The sequence below is a fragment of the Micropterus salmoides genome, unplaced genomic scaffold, assembly GCF_014851395.1.
Source record: "Micropterus salmoides isolate LMB-PRFRI ecotype aquatic unplaced genomic scaffold, ASM1485139v1 Ms_hic_scaffold_7, whole genome shotgun sequence".
Lineage (NCBI taxonomy): Eukaryota > Metazoa > Chordata > Actinopteri > Centrarchiformes > Centrarchidae > Micropterus > Micropterus salmoides.
The window spans coordinates 21,141,466-21,156,246 of record NW_024044459.1 but is presented as its reverse complement, the minus strand read 5'-3'; the positions used below and the strand labels follow the sequence as shown (position 1 = coordinate 21,156,246).

The window sequence follows — 14,781 nt, the reverse complement described above, 5'->3', positions numbered from 1 at the left end:
TGCTGGCAAAAAGCATTTGCAGTTTTTGCAAACCATGTTATTGCACTTTTGTGTATATAGCAGTACATTTAAATACACTACTTTAGAATTCATTATTAAATTTTACGCATAACAATGCAATTAATTAATGATTAAAATTTAAATGATTGATGAATGATGATGAATTTTAATTGTTGCCCAGCACTAGTTTTAAGTACATTTAATAGCAATAATATAATTTTGCTTCAAATTTCACTCTGGCCTGTTCTTTAAGTTTGTATTTGACAGAATACCTTATTATCTCAATTATAAGGATGGAAACAAATGTATATGTGACACAAAAGGCAATTTATTATTTTGGAGGTGAAAAATATGTTTGGCCGGTGGATTTTTTCATCTACCAGCCACCTTGGCAGGTGAGCCAAAAAGTTCATTTCCACCCCCTGACCCTCAGTTATTGTTGCTACGCCTGCCAAGGTTTTGGTTCTCGCATGGCATGTACAGAGTTTACAAAAACAGTGGAAGGTAGATTTGCTACATGTAATTCATAGTAATTTTTGGGGATTTCAGACAAAGATTGACAAAAGTAGCTTCTCATATGTAACCTTAAATGACAGCTTTCACTGGCAGATTTTACCATTTGTAGCTACTAGCTAACATTAGCTCTGTGAGTTGGTTGAAAACAACACAACACAGAGGTTTGTTTATGCATTATTGTTTTGTTTTTTTCAGTATGTATCACTTTTAGAAGAGAAAAGGCTTTGAGCATGAGGTCTAACTTCAGCTGCTGTTGCTGGATTTACAATTGTCCATTTATTGCACAGATAAAATGACACTAGGTCTATAAATCGTCTTGAGATAAAGTGATACCCTCCTTTTATGTCATGGTTTAGAAGTTCTTCATTCTTATCAGAGATGTGGTTTCCGTGGGCATTTAATGTGGTTTTGGTGGTCAAAGGAGTAAATCAATCAATGCAAAATGGGTCCTGTTCTGATTTTCTCCGAAGGCCATGTCAACACATGTAAGCTAAGGGTTACATGTGTTGACATGGCCTTCGGAGAAGATCTGAGAGTTACTGTGAGAGATGGAAAAAAGTTTGTTTAAACAGTCCTAGGATAGTTTGATCATGACAGCACATCAGTGTGTATTACCAACAGAAATCTCTGTACCCATTATAAAAGAGGTATTTTGCAGTTTTGAGGGCCAGCTCGTACACAAGACTGAGAAAACACAACGCACACTCTTCTTTGATCTGTGCTTTCATTATGGAAATGGTTAAAAATGGATGTGAACTGGAATTTATTTGACAAAAAAATAATTCACCACCTTCCATGCTGGGGGTTTGTAGCCTTTGATAAAATGTCTTGATGTGAGGCTTCTTAGGTATGCAGGTGGTTCAATATTGGCTCCATTCCCGCATGCAGATCTCATTCATTTATGGAGGGACATAGAGGCGGCCCGTCTTCTTTATTTTATTTCCTAATTCAGTCCTCTTCTTGTCTTGTCCCCTGACTTAGTGATTAAGCAAAACAACTCTTTTTCGCTGCTCTACCTTCCTAATGGTCGTGCTGCACATCAAACCTTAGTTTACATCAGAGACGTTATATAGAGGAGACATGCCACTTTAAGAATCCTCAATACAACTCTATAGGGAAAGCATGTGTAGTAGAAATATAACCAGTCAGGAAAAATACTTTTTTAAACCTTATTTTGAGTCAAACTTTTTCAGCGATTTTTATCAGATTTTATTGCTGATTCTATTAATGTAGTTTTTACGTCCCTGTGAACAGTAAAAGTGCAGTTCTGCCTCTCTCCCCATTCTTTCAGATAGGAGCCTGGTCTTGTTAGTCCGAAATAGCTGCCCGGGGGCGTTGCCAAGATGGCTGCCGAATTGCATGACCTGCCTATAAGGACTTTGTTTACATCCATCTCCATGTTCAAGCTACATCACTGGGGATCAAACTGTATCATTACATTACATTACATTTATTCATTTAGCTGACACTTTAATCCAAAACAACTTACAATTGCTATATATGTCAGAGGTTGCACAACTCTGGAGAAACTAGGGGTTAAGTGTCTTGCTCAGGGACACATTAGTGGATGTGTCATGGTGGGGAATTGAACCCGGGTCTCTCACACCAAAGGCATGTGTCATATCAACATGGGGATTTGCTATTAAAGGTTTTAAAGTTACTCCCTCCCACATGCATGATTTATGAATTCATTCATATCAATTAGACCCTTTTCTCTGCAAACAGGAAGCCACGCCGTTTTCATGAACTGAATTTTTCATTAGCACCTTTTTTTTCTGTTGACCTTTTCAGAGATTAACCTGGCACCAAACATCGGTTGGGTGTTGCTTGGCCTTTCAATTTTTGTATGAGTTCACAGTGAAAACAGCACCTGGACGAGACCTCAGCCCTGTCAGCTCTCTTTCTTTTATTTATAGTTGCACTCATATAGAAAAATAATGGTATGAAATTATTAGTATGCAGCACATGTCAACACCTGGAAGAGCTCTCCTCCTTGATGCATCTTTATTTGTTCGCAGCTTATCCTACCGACCATCTGCTGAGAGTATCTGAGCATTGCTTCTGGCGAGCTGAGAGGCATTCCCTCACTTCCTCTCATGGAAAAATGTCATCGCCATTTCCTTTCTGATTACATTGTATCAATTTGACACCATTTTACGTTCCAAGACAAGACGGACTGAATCGGGGTCCATGTTGATAAGATGTTCCAAAAAACAGTTGTATTGATCTTGGATCAGGTCATGGGACCACACCAGCACCTCAGATTCAAACTCAGCAGGGTGGTCTTCCTATGAGCTACTTAACAAAATGGCTGTGATCATGAAGTTCTTCAAGGGTTAGACTAAAATGAAGGACTTCAAGCCAGAGGGCAAGCCGCTCTATATACTATATACGTATGTGCAACCTTTCATCGTCAGTGCCATCATTCATCTCCGTGCTCTGAATTTAGCAATTCATTGTATCAGAGAATGAATCTTAAATGGATTCTAGGTGAAGCCCGGGAGCAATGACAGAAGTGGCTGGGGAAAAAAGTTAACACTGACAAAGGGAGGAAGAGAGGGAAGGATTGAGAGGAGATGAAAAAGAAAGATTGCTATTGGAGGAGATGCAGTAAATCACCAGGTTGAAAAAACAATTTGGTCCTTCCATTTATCTGGCGGTACTTACGCAGCACTCTGCGTTCTGGAAGCCAACACTACATTTGAAACAAAGGAGAGAGAAGGATGTTTTATCTACAAGCTCGCTTTATTGATAGCTTGCAACCTGCTCTATTTAGGCAAATGGCTCATGTTACTCTCCACAATCACCACCAGTCAGGGGTTTGCTTGGCACATGCTGTCTTAGTAAAAGGGTTGCCTGAACAACACAGGTTTATCTTTTGCTTCATTATGGGAGTTGCTGGTATTTACAACCAGGGTGTGTGTTTTTACTGCTTGATGTGCTGGTTCACGTAGCTGTAAAACACAGTATTCTGCAGGGTGATAAAAATTAACTAATTTCATCTCCTACAGTGCACAATGCTCAAAGCTTCAGGGTCAAAGGATAAAGCAAACAGGGGTGGTGGGATGGAATTGGGAACATTCTTCTGTTTCAACCTTGCATCCACATTATGAATAATTCTGCAGACATAAGTCAATATTCAGGTTCATGGCATCCATACATGGGACCAGTGCTTTGCATTGGAGACATACATTACAACATACTATATACATAAAACATACGGAGGCTTCTAATGTACTTGGAAATGACAGGGTGAAAATTTGACTTTACCACGTGTCAAGTTTATTTTAAGGCCTTGTTAGGATTTCTGCTTAGTTTTAGTCTTAGTATTTTAGAGTAAAAGCAGAAAGAAAAAAACACATTAAGGTGATTTCTAGATGTTATTTATTTGACCGCACATTTACTGCGTGAAATACAGAGTGTGCGTGCAGCGGCACCACATGTGGCAATAATGCTGATTTCAAACATTCGTCCTGTTATTTACCTTCAATTGTTTGGCATATCAAGCACATGCTTGCCTCTGCTATCTGCTGTTACGGTTACAAATTGCCTTTCTATACTTAGACATTCATGGCATCCATGAAGCAAATAGAGTTCTCCCCCTCTTTTCGATCTCAAGTAAGAGTGTCTTAAATTTCCATTCACGTTTGCATCACCCCCTACCGCTCTTTTCATTTTGATGTGATAGCATGAAATATATATGCTTCTAACGAGGTTGCAAAATGGTCGCAGGACATGGTAGTTTGTAAAGGCAAAGCACACACAGAGGACACAATAGCGGCACATCCTCTTGTTTCCTATTTATCTCAGCAGCAAAAGTGAGAATAATTAGATGAGAGAAAAGATTAAGTGCAAGAAATGTAGCAGGACAGGTGATAGAGAAGTAACATGGTGTAGTGAGCGGTCATTGAAGGTGAGGGAGATGAATCTATTTGTTTCAAAGAGCCCCCAACCAATAGTCTAATGTCTGGCAGGGACAAGACAGAGAGTCTTCCTCTGCGTCAGGCATGAATCTGTGATACACTGTCTGACGCACAATGAAATTAGATAAAATACCCTGGTAGCGCCTGGAAACCTACAGGGAGGGGAAAACTTTTTACAGCAGATACAGAAAGAACTAGATAACAGTGACAAGCGGCTGATAGGTGGACATTACTTAAAACTTGCAACACATTTTCTGTATTTTCATTATCTGTGTAAAGGGTCAGGGTCACCGTACTGTAATATAGAGAGATAAAGCCGAGTCCATCTGCAATTCTTTGTATCTAAAAAAGCTGCTCTAAAGATAAAGTGTCTGGATTATTTTGAAATAGTGAAAAAGTAAGAAGGAGACCGCATGTGTCATCCATGAATTGAATCTGGGTAAAGCGTGACACTAAAAGTGGGGAGATTAATGACTCCATGAATCCTCCATGTCGACCTTCCCAGGCAGAGTTCACACACCACTCCTCATGCATCAACCCCACATCCACACTGAGCATGTTGCCAAACACCTTATGCAAGATTAATCACTCTTTAAATGCAGTCAACAGGCTGTGAAATGAGAACGGCGAGCGGGTGGTAATGTTTCTTTACACGAGGTGTAGAAGAATAAATAAATATTGAGCCTCCCTGCTTACGTCTCTACAATGTGCGTAGTTGCTTTTAAGTGCAGGCTCCAAAGGCAGACAGACACTGACAAGTGCCAGTTAGAAAAAAAATTATTTCCCCCGGTTGAGTTTTGGCAGGCTTGAGGGGAAAAACATATATCATTTCCCTGAGTGCCTGAGTATGTCCTCGTTGTATGGAGCTGCCTGCTAATCTAATTGCATGTTTCAAATATGCAGTAAATGGTTCTACTCTCATAAATAAATAAGCAGGTTGATAAGCAGTAGCTCAAAAATAATTAACATTGCTTGCCTGTCAAATTTGTGATAACAAAACTGCTATTATCTGGGGGGGGGGGGTTTAACTGTTGCCTTCACCGTGTGTCCAGTAAAATGAAAATTGAGTGGAAGGTGGAGAGCTAAAGAGATGCCTATCTTTAATGGGCCTGTCAAATCCTGGTCGGGATTCCAGCTAGTGTTGAGAGCAAGAGCCTCTTGGAAATTGATCTTCACAGAACTGCACTACAGATTGTTGTTGCTCTTTGTAAGATGTCTGTGTAAGAGGTTAGGGAATTATATAAATCATTATTTGTGTTGCCCAAGCCCTTTATTCCATTATCCCTTGTCCGTTTTCTTTATTTGATCTCCTCCAGCTGTCTCTTGCCCTGCTCTCATCCTTCAGTCACTTTTCCGCTTCTCTGATAATGTTCCCCTCCTCTGATCCTGTTCAATCTAATTTCCCAGCTCTTTTCATTTAATATCTTGTCATCCACTTCCCCTCTCCTCATCCTGCCAGCCTTCACCTGTATGTGCTGTGTGTCAACTGGCTTTGATGGTAATTACCTTGATTTTAAGTTACCACATACCACATTCAAGCAGAATTCAAATCCTCCTCCTCCTCCTGCTCCCTCTTTGCACTGTTCCCATGCATTAAGTCCCTAACCATCATCTTCACCGTGTCCATGTCCTTCCACTTCACTCAAAACCCCCTCACCTTGCCTTCAAAGCTGGAGAGGCCCAAACACATGGCGTTGATTCTCTCCTACTGGGCTCTAATTGGTGATCAAGATGTGTGCGGGAAGGAGACGGAGCGGCGTTCGGCCCATTTCTATTCCCTCATCACATTCACAAGGCCACAGTCACATCTGCGTTACCATGGTGATGCTGATAAGGTGACTCATGACTATTCATCAATGGCACTGCCTGATTGGACAGCCCCCAGGAAACGTATTCATCAGCGCAGCCTGTGTCCCTGCTCTACCTCAATATTCCCTTCAGGATGACGAGGGAGCATCTCCGCTGCTCTCAATTTGTTTTCACATTCACCTCTTGTCTTAACCTCACCCCCACCTCTCCTCTCTTCTCTCTTAATTACCTGTCCTCTCTCGATGTCCCGCCCATTTCTCTCGCAACACTTGTCTCTCTTCTCAAGCCCCTTGCCCTGCTCTGTTCTCTCTGTCTTAATTGATGAAGACATTAATCACAGGTAACATGGACTAGTGGTCAAATCTCTACTCAGTTTCAAATCCAGCACATATCTTACAATTACGCTTTCATAGGTGTCTTTTTTCCACTGTTAATGAAGGAAGAAAAGATTTAAAATTCAACCATTTTTTTTAAAGGTCATTTGTTCCCATCATCAGTTTTTTTTTTAAAGTAACCATTTACATTTATGCAGTTCTATTTATTATTGTGCCAGTGGGACTACATGCTTTTTGTTTTAATGTAATGTTATGCATCAGTTTGAGAAGCCAAGCTTTCAGGCAATCATGTCTTTGGATGTTTTTTTCATTGGTGACCTCTGGCTTTAGTGTTTCCCCACAGGAGAAGCATAGAGTTTTACAATTTCGATTTCCTGAAAGGGAACAGTACAGTATTGTTTAATGCATGCTGCTTGTACCTGTATGGTACACTTATATCCCACGGAGCTGCCGCAAAGTGCGTTTGAACTGTAGGACAGATAATAATGTGGTTTCTAGACACGCCAAGTGGAAATGTGTGGGAAACTCAGCCCAAAGCCGTAATGGACATTTTGACACTCCTATCTCATCTTTCACTGTGATTCATATAGAAATGTGAACCATGTGATAAACTTACAGCAGTAACGGAAATTGATTTTTTTTTTCCTTTTTAAAGCTGTCATTTATATTTTGGCTGATATCCCCACAAGAGCCTTTTGAAGAGAAATTCCCCGTCCGCATGCTCAGTGTATTTCCTCTCTGATGTCAGCCCATTTGAAAGACTCGCACACAGGCCCTACGTTTGAACTTCAACTCAAGGTCAACAACCGTAGAGTGTGATTGAATATATTATTCATGCACGGGAGGATAAGTCTGACAGTGTCTGCTGCTGCTCTATCCGATCTCTGTACCTAGGTGACAGGGCAGCTCTGACCTCTCTAGTTGTTTGTTAGGATTTCCAGGAACCTGCATATTAAATGCAGATGGATAGTGGAGGGTGACGGACAGCTTGCGCACAACTCTGACTCTGACACCATATGAGAGCTCAGATTCAGTGGGTTAGATGTTGATAGTAGTGTAGCTGTTGTGGAGGATGGGTGACAAAGGAGAAAATACCAGTTTTGAATTTGTGTGTGCTATGAATACTACAGTTGACAGCACTGGACACTCCATAACAAGGGCACTTATATAAAAGATCAAATTATTGGTTGTCATGTATGCTAATCAAGCGTATGTACTGTATGTGTGCATTTCTTGCCCAGAAGCAACCATGGCGATGTATACATAAAAATGACTTTCCTTTTAGGCTTTATCTTATGTGATAGAAAATCTTCGGGTTTTGGACAGTTGGTTGGAATAAAACAAGGAATCTGAAGATGTCAGGATGGGGTTTAAAGAACTTGTCATTTTGAAGAAAATCTGAATTTTTCACAACTTTTCTTATAGACATATGGACCAAACAATTAATTAATTGCTAAGGAGCAGATTCATTGAAAATAAAAATAATCATTAGTTGCAGCCCTAGTGTCATGCCCACAGGGACCAAAAATATGGTTGCAGTGGTGAAACATTTGTTAGACATGAGCATAACCTTTTACGTATAAAGTTACATTGCAAACAAAGAACTTCTCCTATCCCAGGCTCCACAAATAAAATCAGTGAAGCCTTTAAATCATCATGTAATGAACAATAAAACACAAAATGGATTTCATCTTCAGTCTCACCCGAATCACTTAACAAAGCCTTTCTTTTCAGGGAAACCATTAATGGTCATTTATCTGAAGGTACTGTATGTTTAAATTCTGCTTCACATAAGTCTCTCCACTGAGATGTCTGTATTCTAGGTTTGTACCAAACATCAGCAGACCGTATTTCCTTGAATATAAAAAGAAATTTGTGCTGAGCATCATGAATGTCACGCTGCAATCTCTTTTGAAAAATGAAAAACAAATTAATCAAACAAACTATAGATTTCACCCAGTTAAAGATCTTTCTAGTGAGCAGCAGAGAGAGTTCAGGCATATTCACAAGTCTGTTCCAAATGTGAATCATCTCACATTTACTGGATGTGTCACATTTGGGGGTTTCCATCCCATATCACCTCTAACAGCCAAAACTGGTGTAAACGTGTGAACTCCCAGAAATTATCAAAAAGCTCTGTTATTAGCTCGGTTACAACTTACATGTTCAGGGAACCCATAAATGCCCAAAACATTATCTGAATCAGGACTTATGCAGTTGTGTAAATAACATTTAGTACATTCTCCCAGACCCTTACATAATTACGTGTAATGGTGTACAGTAGAATATATAAGAATAAGTAAAATGAAGAAGTAAAAGGAAGACTATCAAGACGTACTTATCTAAAGATGAAAGAAAAAAATCATTTAAAGGGGAAAAATAAAAAGGCATACAAATGCAAGAAGACAAAGCTGGTGTTCACTTACACTGTCCCGCTGGTTGTCGTCCCCGGACCGGTCATTCTTTTGCATGGTGCGTGCCACCTCTGAAAACAGTCAGGATTCAGTCACACAGGGTTTATCAGAATGTGGGGCTAACACAAACATTTGTAAGGAGGCAGCCCATCCCACTATACTATACACATCCAACTAAATCCCAAAATAGTATAATAATTATTTATATTAAGTGTATAGAGTTTTTGAAATGTGTTGTTTATTATATTAAAGGAAGATAGCTCTATCAGGACAGGTTGAGGTAAGTTTATACCCCCTCCCAGGGGTTTTGTGGTTTGAGAATATGAAAGCTCTGATCTCCAGGACAACCAGGTCCTTGTGCGTACGTGTGTGTGTGTGTGTGTGTGTGTGTGTGTGTGTGTGTGTGTGTGTGTGTGTGTAGAGAACAGGTAACACAATGCATGTGTGTGTTGGTGAAAAAGAAGCCATGCTGGGATCCACTGGCCTATTAGAATGCATTAGAGTGTAAAAGGGAAAGGTCAGTGAATTATCAGCCAGAGTTACACAACCCTGTTCTGTTTACCTGGTCTAATAACCCCCAAGCCTACACCTGCCCCTCTCTCTCATCTCTTTCTTTGTGTCTCTCTCTCTCTCTCTCTCACTCTCTCTCTCTCTCTCTCTCACACACACACACACACTTTTAGCTAAGACCAATTGTGCTGAACTGGATGTCCACAACCATTCAGTGCAAGTGTTGTGACACATGCAGAAAAGCATATTAAATAAATAGTAAATAAACAAATTCTGGTGTGGTTTGATTGGAGCATATACAGACAGTCTGTTTGTGTTTTAGCAGTCCTGTCACATCTAGGTTTCTCTGGTTGTTATCAACCTGCGAGAAATCTAAAAAAAGTAAGCAGACAATTCAGGAATCCAGTTTTTCAACTCCTGCTGTCCTCTTTGTATGTCTATCAAGTTTTGGGTAAATGTCCCTGAGTAATATATTTTCCTCATAAATAACAGCAGCTTCCTTTGTGGTTGTCTGTGTTCCACCCACAGCTATACCCAGGCTAACAAATCATTTTTAACAGGCCATCCCCTGCAAAGCAACATATACACACATGTCACTTGCCACTTACAACTTAAACCTTCATTTCCATGGTCCATGAGTTTAGAAACACCAACACCAACTCCACTCTATTCCTGTCTACCAGGACTCATCAGCAACACTGGATGTACTTTGAATGAGAGATCACCCAAACGGGTCACACATTATTCTCCACTTTGGTCCTTTCGCTCAGGCCCATCTCTATTAAATAGATGTGGAGTGACAGGATGAACAACTAATTACCACAGACAGAAAAACAGACGGAGCTGGCTGGACAGTCTCCATCGATTGGGCTCTGAGGAGAGGAGAGGGAAGGGGAGAGGAGAGGAGATTGATCATGACATGGTGCACAGACTTCATATGATGTTGCCTTTGGGATAAATAAACTGTCTTTGCTCATGGAAATATTTTGTCCTAATGAGCCCTATGTGAATAACTCTACACAGAGGCCAGAACATATGCACTTCACAAAGCATGCACATGTAATATACACACATTTGTACAACAAATAATGCCTGCATACCTAAGCATACTCAGAACAGATGGCCCCGATGGCCCGGGGCCAGTAAAGGTTTATGCAGGGAAAGTTGATTGGCCAGTCTTTCCCAACATAAGGTCATTCATCCATCATACACACTGTTATAACTTCATATGAAAAGACTTGGTATATAGGAAGAGTATCCAGAGACATGACTGCAGAGCCGGGCCTGACCTCCCTGGGGCCTCCTCCTACTTAAGTCGTGAGACATGTATACAATTTGCCACTGCCCACGGTCACAGATGACAACGTTACATTAACTGCATTTAGCCGACGTGATACATCGACGTGACCTCACCTGTCTGCTTTTCAGTAACGTTATTATTTGTGCATCTTTCACAGCAGGCTCAGCAATGTGAGCACAGCTAAATGTACTGGATGATAACAAAACAGTTAATGAGCTGGACTGAATATTATAAATTACATTGTTGCCACACTTTATAACAGTTAGACAATAAGTGTAGTCTTGCGCCGTTTTGTTGCATTATTGTACATTGTGTGGGTCATGTTGGTTACAGCAACTGAGACGATGGAGAATCTGTGTACCTGAGTATGGGTAAAACGACATTAAATCTGAATTGAACATTACGAAGCAAACAGAGGCATGTCCGAGCCGATCTAACATTAGCTGACTGCCCTGCCTGCATCAGTTTAAGCTAGTATGAACAAATCACTCTACATTTGCTTTGTACCGTTACATCATTTCTTGCAGGCTAAATCAACACTTCAATATAATACCGGTGGTACACAGGATAGTAATATGTGTTGCGTTAGTTGGTGAAGTAATGTGGAAAGTGATAAAACTTTGAGAAAACAGGTGTGTGCTTCATTTCTAAGTGAGGCTCCAGCCCATTGACAAAAAGGCAGTAAAATTTTGATTTATTAATATCTGATTTTATTGAAAAACTACAAATAGCCCCTATACTTTGATGTCAACATATAACAGTAATGTTACTGTTATATGTTGACATCAAAGTTTGAGAGAAGAGAACCATTTACCTGACTGCTGTTCCTGCAGTTCACTTTCATTGAGTTTATTTCTCTTATCGTGCCCAGAAGCATAGTTACCTCTTCATCCTTTCATCAAATTGTAAACATTGACACTCCTTTTGACGCTGCTTAATTTGCGGAGCCCTACACGCATGTCGTGCGTGGTGAGTGTATAGGACGGTCCGGCTCTGCATGACTGCATGCGCACAACACTTTGCTGAAGACACACATACTCGGTGTTACACGCAATCTTTGCCTTCAAATTTCAGCCAACGTAATAAAGCACACCTTGTGTTACTCCACCTCCACATAGGTAACTTCATTACATCAGTACATATATATGGCAAATTCTGTAAACTGTCATACTTACATACTAGAAAAACAGGTCCGTGAAAGAAACACATGAGGAAACGAAAAGAAAGAGGAGCTTTCTACTTTTATACTCCTGGGTGGAAAACAGTGACTGTGGTATGTTTTGTAGTCTGGGTATTCCTTGCACAAGGCAGATCGAGGGTGTTCATTTATTAAAGGGACAATTATCGAAAACACGCTCTCAACATGCGAGACAAAATTAGTAACCACTTGCAGTGTATGCTGGCCAAGCGAATGCTGGAACACCTGTCATCAGGTCTGCTTGATGTTGGTCAAATTGTCACTGAAATGTATTATTATACTGTCATTAATGGCCATTTGTAAAAAAAAATAAATAAATCTGTTTCATAATCAACATTGCAAATTCTTCCTCGTAGCTCTAAGTCAGCTAAAAGTCTATCGGGGCTTGAATAAAACAGAAGGAGCTGGTCAAATTAAATAAACTCTCCCTCATACCATCTCTCGTTGTCTCTTCAGGGTAGCCCTAGAGCCAAAATGTGATGAGTCTCCAAAATAATGGGGAATTCGGCCTTGAAAACACAAGGCTAATTTAGCAAAAAACTGAATCAGCAGGCGACATGGCGCAGCTACAAAGTACCCAGAGGGAGAAATAGGTGGGTAAACAACCTCACACTCTTGATATCAGCCAGCCATTATTATTCACCTTCTTATACAGGCTCCTGAAAGCTGCACTAAGAGGATACATTTATTTTAACATGCAAATTCTCAATTAAAACAGCAGCCAATGACTGCTCAAGCTTTCTAGATCTTCGCCACCACAGTGATCTGAGCTGGGTTGCCCAGATCGTCTGTGTTCACGCATGTGCGCTTGTTCGTGCTGTGTCTCTGTGACACAGATACATTTTTAGACTGAATAACTAGTCACATGACACTCTTCACTCTTTCAGTCACAGAAACAGTTCAGTGACAATTTACACGTCTTTCTCATGCTTGCAAGACCTGTCAGTCAGCAACACTGGTATTTGTGTACTAAAACGAACAGAGCTGGCAGGCAGGCAGGCTCTTATTGTTTGTGTGTCTTGGTGTGTGTGATGGATCAGTGTGGCTGGGCATGTGCCAACAGTGCAACCACAGGGGGTTGATTTCTGTCTGGGCTCAAGCATTGGTTACGTGAGGTGCAATTAGACCTACAGATCCCACACCAGAGAGATCCAGATACAGAAGGTACGTATGGAAACTACCCTCCCCAGATGCTATTTCCTCCCCTGTCCCTTTGATACATCCTCTGTAGGCTTTTTCAATTAACTTTCTGCCATCTTTAGGAGAGTGATGACAGTTTATCCTGTGTGATCACATTGAGCGAGTGAGTAAAAACTGAGCCGAGCTATGGCTTCTCCTCGCCCAGCTGTAGAAGGTCATGGCTGTCTAATGTGCTCAAAATTTTAGCCGCTGTGTGAAACGTCTCTTTTCTCTTGTTGAGCTCCCACAGCTGCTTATTGAATAATCTCTCAAAAGTATCTCAGCCTTTTATTGTAGCCACTCAATCAGCTGAGATGAGCAGGCATTGTGGCTTTGTTGAAATAGCCAGTCACTTTTATTCTCTCTGTAGGCAGATATGTGTAGACCATATTAATCAAGTATCTTTTTCTGGTTCAATTTATGAAGCTAATATTTTGGAGCAAAGCCACAGGAAGATTATATTTCATTGACATTATTAGTCAAGCAGACGGTAAATACTCAAATGAAGCAATCAATCAACAAATCAGTCAAAGTTGCTGCAAGTTTCCATCTTAGATACTTCTAATTAAAAATAATTACAACCCATTATACAGTACAACACACTATTTTCAGAATAAATAAGCAGTGATACTTGTTAGATGCTCACTAAACGCTCCCCATGTACCATCCAATCAGTCTCATTTCTCAGCCGTTGACTGAAGTGGATTTTTCCACCTCATGGAGTTGCCTCACTTCTCTAAAGATGGCAGCGCAAATTATCATCCTATTGATTTAGTAATTGTATTTTGGTCACTGATTGCAGTTTTAAGATCATCGCAGAGCCACTTTTGAAGACGCAGGGGCTCTTGTAGGGAGGAATAAATGAACAGAAAAGAAGCCTCAGCTCTCAGTATTGAGCAGCAGCAACCGACTGATAGGAGACATAGCAGGGGCTCCTCCAAGTGGTGCTGCACTTACTAGACACGATAGTAAAAAAAAAAATTACATGGAGAGACACTAACGATGACCAGATCCTCAGTAGTCATGCAGCTTTTGTTTGGCTGACCTTGTCCTGTCCTTTACACCAAGGACTAGCAGCAATTGCTTAATCCATACATCACATAAATCAGGCACAAGCAAACCACTGGAGGGCTGTCAAAGGCATGTCGTGTGTGTCACAGACTCTCTATTTCAGGAGGGATCATGACAGTCCTCTTCTATACATCAAAATTATACGCTTGATCATATGCAGTGCCTGTAGTATGTGGACAAATTGAAAGTGGCTGTTATAAAGCCCTACTTGGCAAAACAGCTCAATTACCTTTCCTTGAATTCCCATGGCACTTTGTTGACAGTGATGAGCCCCTTTGTAGCAGCTCCAAACAATTTCACAGGCCCAGGGATGAACATACAATAACATTTACTTGAAATGTAAATTAGCTCTCACACCTCAAGCTCCTGGAAAATAATTGTCTTATATTCCACCTATTGTCCTGCAGACCCAGAAGTATGAGTCACGCATTTTATTGTTTGTTTTTTGTGCTGGGAAATTTGGGTCATCAGATGTGGGAGTATTTTTAAAAACAGTCTGATATTTAACCAGGCACTGACAATGAGG

The 14,781-nt window shown here is 40.6% G+C and overlaps 1 protein-coding gene across 2 annotated transcripts in view; it reads right to left on the bottom strand.

Annotated features, from left to right (window-relative positions):
- Positions 1–14,781, bottom strand: part of pde4d (phosphodiesterase 4D, cAMP-specific) — a 207,137-nt gene that overhangs the window by 179,311 nt on the left and 13,045 nt on the right. For both annotated transcript variants that reach the window (XM_038703070.1, XM_038703071.1), the window contains exon 2: positions 9,010–9,068. In XM_038703070.1, the coding sequence (XP_038558998.1) occupies positions 9,010–9,054 (45 nt within the window). In that variant the 5' untranslated portion in view covers positions 9,055–9,068. The remainder of the gene's footprint in view (positions 1–9,009; positions 9,069–14,781) is intronic.